We start from the raw sequence: 13,783 nt of genomic DNA, 5'->3' as shown, positions 1-13,783 counted from the left end.
GCACCACATGAAATTCGAACCTAAGTTCAAAGTCTTGAGGAACTTTCTCACCCTCTCCCCTTAAAAAAGCAAATAAGTTTACTAATGAGAGGAAAATGGAATGTTAACAAGTACTATGTTTAAGGTATTAATTAAAGAAGTAAAGTAGTTATATATTAGAAATGATAAATTTAATATTTTGAAAATTAATAGATTTAGTTTTTTAATACAAATTTTCCTGCATTAAAACACCGTTAATAATAATCCAAAAGAAATAGTAAAAATAGCAACTTAGCTTTTAGGTAGTGGAATTGTATTCCTGTGAATTCTGATTTGACAATGCAAAGCATGCACACGAGAGAGCGAGGGATTCTCTCGTCCGTGAACTCGAATTCATTTCTCAGAAACATTTAGAATTGATAAGAGAATAAAATATCGAGATAAATTGTTTATCTCGATCAATAAAAATATGACATGTGTATTTTTTGTTTAATTTTAAAAATATTTTTATAGAAAATAATTAAATAAGATATACGTTAAAATTTTAGAAACGGAGTGAGATAACTTACTCCTTTATATATGAGATATTTTATTCCTAATTAATAAATATTAAAACTAAAAAATATAATAGAAATGACCTTTTTCTCTTGTCGTTTTCTGTTTATATTTATCTCCATTAAGTTATGGCATATAATAAAGTTAATTGATTCATTTATATAGCATCTAACTTGGTAATAGACACAAAGGAGCCATGCCTGCGATCACCCACTGAGCCTAACTACGTGTTACACTGACTCACTCACTCTCTCCCTCAATTAAATAAAAACTAATTCATCCATCCCAAAAGAATGATTTTTTTAAAGTCAAAAGAAATAAATGATATAATTTTAATATTTTGTCTAAGAATAATTAATTATTAAGCAATAACAATCCATGATATGCAATCTATAAGTATTTTTATTTATTATTATTATTTTGATTTGAGACTATTTTCTTTCCCGTTTTTTACCATTTTTTTGGGACAACAAAAGTGTATGAAAAATGATATATCCTCCTATTATATTCTCTTACCTACAAGAAGATGATGACATATGTTATAATAAGATACTTTAATTATTAATGATCGAATTACAAGTGACATATATCACTTTTTTGTGATAGGAGGATTTAGTAGGAGAATATAGCAATGTTATTTATTTATTGCTGAATAGAGACATGCGCAACTAATATTTCAAATTAATAATTATGATACTATAATGATATTCTCTTGTATCAGACTTTGGATAAGGAACTAATTTATTTTGCAGTGTATAACTGTCCTCCCAATAAGTGTTGTTATCAGAAATTAAACTCTTAATCTTTTGGTCAATCATAAAAATCCAACCAAATCTTATCTCACTATACCAACACATTGTTAAATTATATCAAATGGTTCAACTCATCAACTTGGAATCTCAATCATGAAACCTTCTCTTTCTTAACCTCATCTTCGCTCGAACCCTTTAAAAGACGCAATTCCTCTCTCTGATCACTATATATATACATACCCCACTCTCCATCATCCCTCACATATAACCATGGCTTGTTGCAGAAGCAAAACTTTAAGCTTAATCTTAGTCACATTTTCGTTAGTAATGTGTGCCTTACTAGGGGTTGGGGAAGGGAGGGTACCCTTTGCATGTGACCCTAATAACGGGTTAACGAAGGGGTTCAAGTTCTGTAGTACACACGTAGCTATAAACTTGAGGGTACAAGACCTCATAGGGAGACTCACATTGCCTGAGAAGATAAGGTTGGTGGTGAACAATGCCATAGAGGTGCCAAGGCTAGGTATACAAGGTTATGAGTGGTGGTCGGAGGCACTTCACGGCGTCTCCAATGTCGGACCCGGGACCAAGTTTGGTGGGGCATTTCCCGGCGCCACCAGCTTCCCTCAGGTTATAACCACCGCTGCTTCCTTCAACCAGTCACTGTGGCAACAAATTGGACAGGTGAGATTATTTTATCATGTCATATATATTTCTTTGTACTATCAACTATATTTTCATATTTTTTGGGAAGAAATCAATTTCTATCGAATTTGTGGCTACCTCTCCCAATAAGTATGACTCCCATAAATTTATTGACTTTAAGTATACAGTGAAGTCTTATCTCAGGTATTTTATTATGTTATATGTGTGTAACATATGTAATTTGATATTTTTCTCTTACGATAAAACGTTTTTTTTCATTGGCATTTATTTTTCATCTTTAGTAGATGCATGAATCTAAAAAAGGACAAGTGTTTTTTCTAGCATAGCAAAAACATTATTGGATATAACCCCATTAAATCATTAATCAATGTTAACTTTTTGTTTCATCCATTAGTTAACTAATAGATTTATTCAAAGTAGATTCCTTGGCCTTTCTTATTATCCATTCGCCAAAACATGCATAATAAGATACCATATTATTTTTGGAATTATACTCGCACTAGCACAGCACATTCACAAGCCAAATGGGTCATGCTTATATAGGAGTATAAATATAATCATAGTACACTTATCATGTTTCTCTCTCATGTTACCTTTACATAAATGAGATCGTTAATGTCCATCATTAAATTATAAAAAGATTTTAATATTTAAACATTATCAATATAAATATAAAGATCTATACATAATAATATATAACTTACTATTTAAAATGATATATAAATCTCTTATGTCGTTGTATATATTTGTTGTTATGAAAATAAATTCACACTTTATTCCACGTAACGATTTATTATCTTTGCATGGATATATTTTTGCTGCTGAGTGTATATAAAAATGAAAATGGAAAGAAGATTAGGTTGAAAATATATTGAAACCCTGCACTCGCTTCAGTCACTTTTTGATTTACCTTGTTGGTATATACATACATACACACATATATTTATACATACATACACACATATATTTATACATATATATACATATATATATATATATATATATATATATATATATACTGTTCCCATGTGACATGGCATCATTGGAAAATATGAAACCTGACAATGGTGGCACTTTATATGGTTTAGAAAATGAGAAAAATTGGGATGATAATGAAATATCACCAACTTAGTTTTGTCAGCAATGACCAATGAGTACTTAAAAGAAGGTCCATTACGCCATTATTTCATTAACTATGAAAGCAACAGTGTCGTTATAAGCTGGTTTGAGAAGTCCTTGTTCATTGTTCCGTGGTTTACTCTTTTTTTAAAGCCAAATTAAATTATTTATTTTTACTCGATACTACAAAAAGTCTTCAAAACAAGTCAATAACCAGTGTGGTTTAGTCTCTCTTAACGTCATTAATTAATTATGTGCCTATTTAAGCTTGAAATAATAATTAAATAAGGTTTAGAGTTTATCTACTTATCCTATACTAGATTCTCTAGCACCAAACTCTTGCCCGGAAAATTATTATGTAGTATAAAGACCAAGGTTACAATAACATCATTGAAATAAAGTGATTAAATTCAAATCATTACCATCAAAATAATTTGATTCAGATAATTGATTGGGTGGAAATATAGACCCAAAGATGAATTTTTCATCGTATATAATAGCATTTTTTTATTTACTATTTATCAAATGTTGACCAAACATCATGTATTTGATTTGGACCACCAATATCTCTAATACTTGCAAGGTGCCAAAACATTGCGTGGAGCTTTTAATAATGTCTTTTTTCCTTTGGTCCCGGGGCTATACATTATATCATGCTTTCAAAGGTCATTCATTAAGTTGCTTAGCTTTTGTTATAAGTTATAACAAAATGAGACTCTAATAACCTATCGCATTGGCCAAAAATTATAATTGAAATCCTGCTCCTAACATACAATAATTATCTTCAAATATATATATATATAATAAAGCCTTCAAAATTCATTTGGAGGATTAGCAAGACTATGTGACGTTTAGAATCAAGAAATGTTCAATGTGGAAATCTATACATGGTCCATTGCACTAAATGCTATACATATATATATATATATATATTTTATTCCGGTTGGTAGCCAAATGACTTATAGAAAAGACAAAGACAAAGAACTTTCTTTAAACAATAAAAAGATTATCTTATTTATTATAATTAATTAAATGAACTATATTCATTTACAGGTAGTATCCGATGAAGCAAGAGCAATGTATAATGGTGGGGTGGCTGGCTTGACATACTGGAGCCCCAATGTGAACATTTTTCGTGACCCACGGTGGGGCCGTGGCCAAGAAACTCCTGGTGAAGACCCGATATTGGCCGGAAAATACGCCGCAAGCTATGTCAAAGGACTCCAAGGTGACGGAGCCGGTAATCGGCTAAAGGTTGCTGCTTGTTGTAAGCATTATACTGCCTATGACCTTGATAATTGGAATGGTGTAGACAGGTTTCATTTTAATGCCAAGGTATGAATGAATGAGAAAATATTATCATGTCTTCAATTATATATGCACATATAATGACATATATAAATAATATAGCAAAAGGGACCCTCAGTTGTTTATTATTTAAAATTATTATTTTTTATTAGGTAATATTATCCTTTAGTTACTCTTATGTGTATATAGTACTGATCGCACCTTTTTCTTTATCGGGAACTTATGCTGTGTGAAGTTATGTATAATAATAATACCTATCTTTATTGAGCAAGCAAGAAATTATTCAGCTTTCATCATTCTCATTTTTTGGGACCAAATAAGTAGTTTCTTGTTTCCACTATTGCAATAAAGAAAAAATATTTTTCATTAAAGTGGAAGTGATACAAGTTGTTGATAAGGACTTGCATCCACTTGCACTTGGTTTTGGACCACATAACATTTTCTTTTCTCATCTATTGATTATTGTGTCCCTTGTGTATGTGACTTTTATAAGTTAATACAATCATATATATCAGAATCATGAAAGTGTTTTGGGGTATTGATGCATGATGCAGGTAACTAAGCAAGACTTGGAGGACACATATAATGTACCATTCAAATCATGTGTGTTGGAAGGAAAAGTGGCTAGTGTGATGTGTTCCTATAATCAAGTTAATGGCAAACCCACATGTGCTGATTCTAATCTCCTTCGTAACACTATTCGTGGCAAATGGCATCTCAATGGGTCAGTTAATACAACATTAATAAACTTTACCATAAGTTTAAATTATCATTTATAGAACCATAATGAAATATAATAAAATAGGTACATAGTCTCGGATTGTGACTCAGTTGATACTTTCTTTGGCACCCAACACTATACAAAAACACCTGAAGAGGCAGCAGCAGAAGCTATTAAAGCAGGACTTGATTTAGATTGTGGGCCATTTTTGGCCCTTCACACAGATGGTGCCATTAAGCAAGGGCTCATTACTGAAAATGATCTTAACCTTGCATTAGGAAACCTTATTACAGTGCAAATGAGATTGGGCATGTTTGATGGTGGAGCCCAACCATATGGAAACTTGGGTCCAAAAGATGTGTGTACTCAGGCCCATCAAGAATTGGCCCTTGAAGCAGCTAGACAAGGCATAGTTCTGTTGCAAAACAATGGAAACACCTTGCCACTATCCCCTAGGACTCAAGGCATTGTTGGAGTCATTGGACCTAATTCAGATGTCACTGTTACAATGATTGGAAACTATGCAGGTTAGTGATAACTAATTTAACCACTTTAATCTAGATATTTTCTCACAAGTTCAATCCACCATGACTTATCGGCAAGACATTGATTTAGTGAGATAAAGTTCAATTGTACCCTCAAGTAGAAAAAAAGTTCAAAATTTGATTCCTAAGAAAAATAGTTGTTAGGAAGTGTAGTCACACCCCGGAATGGATTAATTATTTACCCATAAAGTGAAGATATATCCTTAATTATACAAAAAATACACCAAGATTTAAGATAACCTAAATAAGTTTTTGGTCCAAATAAATATGCCTTTTTTTCCTCCAAAATTACTACTTTTGTGAGTTAGCATCACATTTTATTAAGCAGGGATTAATAAATCACCATCCTTACATGAAAGTCAATTTAAAAAGTAGGGTGATATAATATATTGATTTTTGTATTGGAATTTTATATTTGGTAGGTGTGGCATGTGGTTATACTAGTCCATTACAAGGGATTGCAAGATATGTTAAGACCATGCATCAAGTAGGGTGTAGGGATGTTGCATGTGGTGCAACTGATCTATTTGGAAGAGCAGAAACTGTAGCTAGACAAGTTGATGCAACAGTGTTAGTGGTTGGGCTTGACCAATCCATAGAAGCAGAGTTCAAAGATAGAGTTGGGCTTCTCTTACCAGGTCACCAACAAGACCTTGTGTCTAGGGTTGCTAAGGCTGCTAAAGGCCCAGTTATCTTGGTCATTATGTCTGGTGGCCCTGTTGATGTCACTTTTGCCAAAAATGATCCTAAGATTAGTGCCATTTTATGGGTTGGTTATCCTGGTCAAGCTGGAGGAACTGCCATAGCTGATGTCATTTTTGGTACAACTAACCCAGGTATAATAATCACACAAAAAACTAATATAATTTAAGAGTTTACCTATGTGTTCCTCAGAATTTTGAGGTTTGGAAGTAGTGTTATTATCATTGTATCGATCATCAATCTGGTCAGGGTATTTGCATAATGATATAGCGTCTCAACAGGTGGTTTACTACTTTAATATGATCAGTTTTGACTGATTTTGACCAGTATCATTGCATGACTGGTATAATTATTATACCATACTGATATTGAGACTGATTTATTAGTTAAACCGACCAGCACGAACCAGTTTTTACAATACTGTTTGAAATTACTGTGTTTAAATCCATACTCCCTATAATTTTGTTGTATCTTACTTTTTTTGGGATTGGGCTTGTATTGTAGGAGGAAGGCTACCTAATACATGGTACCCACAAGACTATGTAGACAATGTGCCCATGACAAACATGGACATGCGTGCAAACCCAACATCAGGGTACCCAGGAAGGACCTATAGATTCTACAAAGGCCCTGTGGTATTCCCATTTGGTCATGGCTTGAGTTACACAACATTCACACACTCCTTAGTAGTTGCTCCTAAAGAGGTAGCACTCCCAATTGTAAGCCTAAGTGCCTTAAAAAACTCAACATTTTCAAGCAAAGGAGTGAAAGTTAGCCATGCAAATTGTGGTGCATTGGAGTTGGGATTCCATGTTGATGTGAAAAATGAAGGGTCAATGGATGGGAGTGAAACACTTCTCATTTTCTCAAAGCCACCAATTGGGAAATGGAATTCAGTTAAACAATTGGTGAGCTTCCATAAAGTACATGTACATGTTGGTTCAAAGCAAAGTGTTAAATTTGGTGTTCATGTGTGTAAGCACCTTTCTATTGTGGATGAGTTTGGGATTCGAAGAATTCCAATGGGTGAACATGAACTTCATATTGGTGATGTTAAACATTCAATTTATGTCCAAACTCTTGATGAAATCAAGAATTAGAAGAGTAAATAATTGTCAAGTGTCAAACAAATTTGACAAATACAACTAAGTTTTACAAATAGGAAGAATAAATTTCAAAAAAATAAGTTGTGTTCCTTCAAGTGTAAACTAAGGGATAGGTTGGTGCTCATTTTTACTTCAAGTTATAGTGCAACATTTAGCGTGTTCCATTTTTATTACAAATGTAAAATAGACAAATTTAGGTGAAATTTGTAAACCAACAATAGTATCAATTGCACTATTGTTACTTCATATGTTGAAAATGTTTTAGGACAAAGTTGAAGTTGTTAATAATTCTTATCCTTTCTCATATCATCTTTATTGATTTTCATGTTTTCTAGAAACTTCAAACATAAAAGTAACACTCTTTAAGGTTGTCTTTAGCTTAGTGTATCACAAATCAAACCTTTTGTCTATAGCTCAAGTGTTGTCTTTGTTTTTTTGTTATGCTTATAAATTAAAGGGGGAAACTTAGTTATTGCTGCCAAAGATGTACTTTAATGAAATTTCACGTTTTTAAAAACTCTAAATTGTGATTAATTGTATAATGAAGGTGGTAACTTATAGTTTATATTTATCACCGGTGGAATGTCATTGTCACTTACAAAGTTAGTACCTAAGATGGAATTTTCTAAATAGTGAGAGATATTTATTTGCAATTTAGTTAAGAATTTTCTATAGCTTTAATCAATTACCATCTATAATATAATTTTACTCAATATTATCTATTCCCGTGAGCGAGTGACTAATAATAACATTAGGTGAGGCTTGTAAGAAAAAAGTACTTGTGAACCCTACATTAGTGATACCAAACCTTGAGGAAGAAAAACTTTACATCAAAAATTTAATTAATTATACAACTTGCTCTATTCGAATTTATATTAGACTTTGCTTTTTTAGGGACTAAATTAATTGTCAATTCAAAATTAAATTGTGAACTAAATAGTTAAAATGTGGAAAACATTGGATGGCAAAGGCACAAACGTGCAAGATAAGGGCACACTACAAGGAATCATATCCACAAATTTGTGATGGGAAAACGTTAAACAAGATTATTAAAAATAGAAAAAAAGACTTAAATAATTGAGAGATATTGCATTGCTTAGATTCTTTGGAAAGAAAAACTGGTATGGAGACGCATGTAAATTGTAATACGTTAGAGACAATTACATTTTATGATTTTTAATGCTATTATTTAAGATTAAATTTAATTAGAATTAAAATATTAATGTATTGTCAAGATCTCATTGGTTGTCTCTAGGTGATTTCGTCTTCAAAGTTTTTCTCTTCTTTGGATTTGAAGTGTCGGCAATGTGGAGAAGATTGTACTTTGGTGTATGAGATGGACGAATTGATGCTGATATTCTAACGTCTTAAACTAGAATATATCCAATACCAACATAGCTTTTACTAGTTCTTATAGACCATTAATTTGAAATTTAAAATAAAACAAAAGATGAAATATTATTTGAATGTAGACGTTGTTTATTTAATATTTGAAAAATAGAAATAAAAGTTTACCAAAATGAATAAAGAAAATTAATTGTTGCTAGTTGCTAACCATAAGAAAACAGCTGCACAAAGTTCATATACCATGTAACTTCATCTACCTATCATATAAAAATATTTGGAGATTAGGATATTTTGATAAATAATATCCAAAAGTAAATGGCTATTCTTATTTTGCATATATTCCAACTCTCTCACTCTTCCTCCTTGTCTTTTTTTCTTTTTTATCCTTTCTTTTCCTTCTATCTCTACCTTCCTCTTATAACAAGGTAATTATCAACACCTTTTTTCTCTTTTTATTTTTATTTTTTATGGCTTCTTTTCAACTTTTTGTTTGGTTTCACTGCCCTTATAAATGGACTTGTCCATGAACCATTTACTTCAAGCTATTTTTCTTCATTGAAAGAATTCCCTGCTTTTATTCTATGCCCTTTATTTCTTCTTCTTTTGCACTCAATTGAAAGGTTACATTTCATATATTAATATTCCAAACTTTGATGGTTGGTTTTTGATTTATCAGTGATCATTTTGTTTTGCTTTGTTGAACAGATAAACAAAAATGGCTGAGTGCAATAGAGAAGATTATTTCACTGCCCCAGATGTTAAGGTAACCTAACCAAACCACAATCTCAACCCTACCCTAGTTTTTTCTTCCTTTTTCTTATTTATTTATTTATTATTATTAGTATTATTATTATATTTTTTGTCATGTATCTAACAAAGGATACCATAGTCGAAATATTTTTTATAGTTTTCTGTCTAAATGTCATTTTCATATAATACAAATATCAAAACATTATTATGTATATACACATGATTTTTAGAAATATCAAAACTAGTTGCATTTCATGTAGTTTTCAAGAAATTAGTGATGCTATGAATTAGTGAAATGGAGCTTCCTTTGACAGCAACAACTAAATAGTGCTAAATGATAATTATCAATTATAGGTAGAAGTGAATAATGTTAATGTGTGTTGGTCTAATTTGCAACGAGGCTGTACCTTACGTAAGGGAAATGGTACCTAAGTTTTAAGGGAATAAAATTGGATTGCAAATCTAACTATCAATTTCTAATTGAGTGACATATATAGGTGTATACGTGTCTATTTTCCATTATATATTACATAGTTGTAAGTGTACTCTTTTTCATCATTGTGGTACCATGTACTTTTTATTCTGTTTTTTATATGGGTATCTAAGTTTTTAGAGTTTGTATTGGATGCGTAGTTATGGGGTAAGTGCTAACATTGATATCAAACAAATTAAAGGTAGACATTGAATGCTAATTTGACATTTTATATGTTGTTTTATAAAAGGATACTTAAATTCCTCCTTATACACCAAAAGCAAGAATCCGGGTTCGAGTCTTGTGGATGAAAAAATCTCCGTTGTGTGAGGATACCAGTAGGAAACCAAAAAAAATATTCCTTCTTATATATTTATTTATTAATTTAATGTTTTTAAACAAAATGGTTCTAATCTGTACCTGAATATATAAAAAATTATAATTGTATCACCATTCATTTTATAATTTTTTGGATGCTATTGACATAATTGGAGAGTAAAGAGAGTAATTAAATAAAAATTTAGAAATATATATACAGAGAGAAACTTTAGAAACCTGCGAGTATATGGTAATTAACTTTAGTAAGAGATGATATCAAGATTAAAAAATAAGTCTTTTTATGGAGAGTAATCAAATGGGCTCCTAAGTAAAAAAATATGTAAATATTAATCTTTTACTGATGAAAATTGTTTATGTAAAATATTGCAATATTGTTAGAACTGATACTATTCAATAAGATTACGACTTTATTGTTTTTCTCTCACATATTTTTTGACTAAAATTTCTACAAAGTAGCATGATCTATTTAATTTTTTTCCATTAAAATATAATGATTTATATAATTTTCCTAAAAAAATAATTAAATTCCTACAATAATGAGGAGATGAATCACTTAAACTAACTATAAGGAAAACATATCAATTAGGACACCCAACACCAATATTTTATACATATACGATACACATTTTTTAGTCGAGACTTATTTCCATCTTTATAAATAATATGTAGGTGTTTTTTTTATTGTATTTGGAATTACCATTATTCACCAATGATATATATGAAAATCGTTAGCTGACACATTTACAAATTTTCTAAATAAATAGTAAGTTTTTTTCTTATTTACAAATTACCATTATTTACCCCAAAAAAAAGGTTTTAATGGTAGATTTCAAGCATGAAGATATTTTGGGGTAGCACCAAAAATGTCGGTTATGTGGGTTTGAATTTTAAGAAGAGGTCCTACCTAAAATTAGGTGTGGCATGGGCCGGGTTGAGACGAGTTTAGGCTTATCCTTATTCAGACTTGATCATGATCAAATTATATCAAGTGAACAGGTAGAATCGAATTCTACTCACCCCTACTTAAAATGGTGCCACTATAGAGGTTATAGAACAAAACTATCCGAAGTGTTTAACTATAGGAGTAGTTGTGCTGTCAAGCAAATCATGTGAACTCCCCAACCATCACTTTCCTATCCCCATCATTAATACCTTTATTTCCTACCTTTATTCTATATTTTTCTAACTTTTTAAAATTATTTCCTTTTGTTTTTTTAGAAATCATACGTATATTTATAATTTTATTCTCAATTATATCCTATTTGTTATTACTCTTTTCACCACTAATTTATTAATTTCCTTTTAATTTAATTTCTATCACAAATTAATTAATATTATTTTAATCAAATTAGCGTTTAATAATTTCTTGAAAATGTGCATAATTTTGAATACCAAAATATGTAAAATGAATTGAGAATAAAAATATATTATGATTAACATCTTATGAATAATCTCTCATTGTAAATTTAGGAGTAATTTGTGTTTGCGTGATGAGTTAAATTTATGTAATGTTTAGTGATAAAAAGGTAAATTAGGTAGATATAATAGCAAAATGCAGTATTTTCTTAGAAGTGTTTCATGAAGTTACTCTAGTATAATAATATGGGTGGGTAAAGACTATATAAATTAATTTCTCTTAGACAAACATTGATGTACAATGAATATCTTTGTTTCCACTATCTAATATGTGATTAGCATGATTTTTCTCATGGTGAGACATGGCCACAAAAGTTTAAAGTATATTATTCTATTATATGTTAATTTATTACTATAACATCCCCTTTTGTTTCTTTGTATTTGAATTAACAACAATTTAATGTTAGACATCATCTACGGCAAAGAAATATGGTGGGCTTATCCCAAAGAAGAAGCCTTTGATATCCAAAGTAAGCCCAAACAAAAAAAAAATCACTTTTTTCATACCATAATCCATTAATCTTTCACTTTCTTAATAAATCTTATTGAATTTGTGCATCTTTTTTGTTATTACTATTTTATTGGGTTAAAAGGATCATGAAAGGGCATTCTTTGATTCAGCAGATTGGGCATTATGCAAGGTACATTTTAGCTTTTATAAGTTAAACCTAAAATATTTCCCAAAATAATAAAAAAATATTTTTCATTTTTTAAATAATTATAATTTGTGGGTATTTAATCTAACAGCAAGGTGCTGGAGTAAACCAACAATCTACAGAAGCTGTAGAAACCCTGCGACCAAAATTAAAGGTACAAATTTTAGATTTTGAGACTCTTAATTTTGTTTCAAATTAAAATATGTTTAATTAAAAAATATTTAGTAAATTTCTCTCTATATGTTTTTATTTTTATGACAGAGAACTCCACATCAGCAATTGCCCCCAAGAAGACCTGCATGCACATCTGGTTGAGATAATTTCCTGAGTTATTAGAATATAATCATATGTAGTTACAGTAATTGATTTTTTTAATTATTTTGTACTACAAAAAAAATTAAAGTTCATAAAAAATATCATTTTTATGCATGTATTAATTATTTTTATATTCACTATCATGCAGGGGAGTAGATTGAATAAACATAGAGAGGATTTCCCAATCAAATTTTCACAAATCTCATGATCTTCCTCATCTATGTAAATTATAATTCACTCTGGATGCTTTAAATTATTAGGAGATGAATAAAAGTCAATTTTTCATTTTTTCCCTTTTATCATTTGTGCCAGAGGGGACTAGTTGATTAATGCTCCATTGATAATTTAAGTTCCATTGTATTGGGATATTTTCAAGCTTTTATATTAGTCATTTATTTGTAGTTATTGTATGATATAATAACATATAGTTTTTTAGGGGGATTAGGGATATAATAACAAGTAGTTACTCCCTAAAAACAAATGTTTACCAATAGTTCGGCTTAAAACTAAATAAGCACAAAAGGGAAAAAATAATAGTAATCCAAGGGAAATGTATAGGCAACTATGTATGAAGTATAAATAATGCAAAAATGCTTATTTGAGGGCATAACATATGGATGGGATCACCTGTCCTAACTTGGTGTCTCTATTCCTATTCCGTTCGACTTATATATTGACATATAGAATTAATATATTATTTTAATAACATAAAAATAAATTGAGGTATTATTTTTTAAATTGTTGGCAAATACTGATTGGTCTATAATATGAGACATGAACTTTTATGGGACAGAGGATCCCGTTACCTAACCTATTAAGTAATTTCTTTCAAGATGGACTTTGTGAAGCCCATATTTCAATCGAATCCAAAGTTATATCTCTATCACCCATATTTAAAAATGGATTAATTGTTAGCTATGTTTTGCATATAGTGAAAAACGTATGGACAACTTTCATCTACATAGAATTGTATTGCACTTTTTTGGAGAAAATTGGAAATCCTCTTGATATACATTGTCCCTCAATTTCTTCTTG

The 13,783-nt window shown here is 30.4% G+C and overlaps 2 protein-coding genes and 1 long non-coding RNA gene across 5 annotated transcripts; 2 read left to right on the top strand and 1 right to left on the bottom strand.

Moving 5' to 3' along the window:
- LOC109329891 (beta-D-xylosidase 1-like) lies at positions 1,475 to 7,730 on the top strand. The gene is made up of 6 exons (XM_019563771.1): positions 1,475 to 1,970; positions 4,125 to 4,406; positions 4,934 to 5,103; positions 5,185 to 5,627; positions 6,068 to 6,481; positions 6,852 to 7,730. The coding sequence occupies exons 1-6, from the start codon at positions 1,557 to 1,559 to the stop codon at positions 7,445 to 7,447; spliced, it is 2,319 nt and encodes a 772-aa protein (XP_019419316.1). The 5' UTR covers positions 1,475 to 1,556; the 3' UTR covers positions 7,448 to 7,730.
- On the top strand, positions 9,091 to 13,048 carry LOC109329892. 3 transcript variants are annotated; one of them, XM_019563773.1, is made up of 7 exons: positions 9,091 to 9,225; positions 9,506 to 9,563; positions 12,185 to 12,247; positions 12,371 to 12,418; positions 12,525 to 12,587; positions 12,695 to 12,743; positions 12,897 to 13,048. In XM_019563773.1, the coding sequence occupies exons 2-7, from the start codon at positions 9,516 to 9,518 to the stop codon at positions 12,902 to 12,904; spliced, it is 279 nt and encodes a 92-aa protein (XP_019419318.1). In that variant the 5' UTR covers positions 9,091 to 9,225; positions 9,506 to 9,515; the 3' UTR covers positions 12,905 to 13,048. The 3 variants fall into 3 exon arrangements, with proteins under 3 accessions (XP_019419318.1, XP_019419317.1, XP_019419319.1); XM_019563772.1 differs by lacking the exon at positions 9,091 to 9,225 and adding an exon at positions 9,293 to 9,420; XM_019563774.1 differs by lacking the exon at positions 9,091 to 9,225 and adding an exon at positions 9,304 to 9,420 and having other exon boundaries at positions 12,695 to 12,757.
- Positions 10,099 to 11,413, bottom strand: LOC109329893. The gene is made up of 2 exons (XR_002105594.1): positions 11,379 to 11,413; positions 10,099 to 11,261 (listed from the first exon to the last, which is right to left on the bottom strand). It is a non-coding gene; the product is annotated as an uncharacterized LOC109329893 (long non-coding RNA).

The sequence above is a fragment of the Lupinus angustifolius genome, chromosome LG16 (genome assembly GCF_001865875.1).
Source record: "Lupinus angustifolius cultivar Tanjil chromosome LG16, LupAngTanjil_v1.0, whole genome shotgun sequence".
Taxonomy (NCBI): Eukaryota; Viridiplantae; Streptophyta; class Magnoliopsida; order Fabales; family Fabaceae; genus Lupinus; species Lupinus angustifolius.
This window is presented reverse-complemented; position numbering and strand designations above follow the sequence as displayed.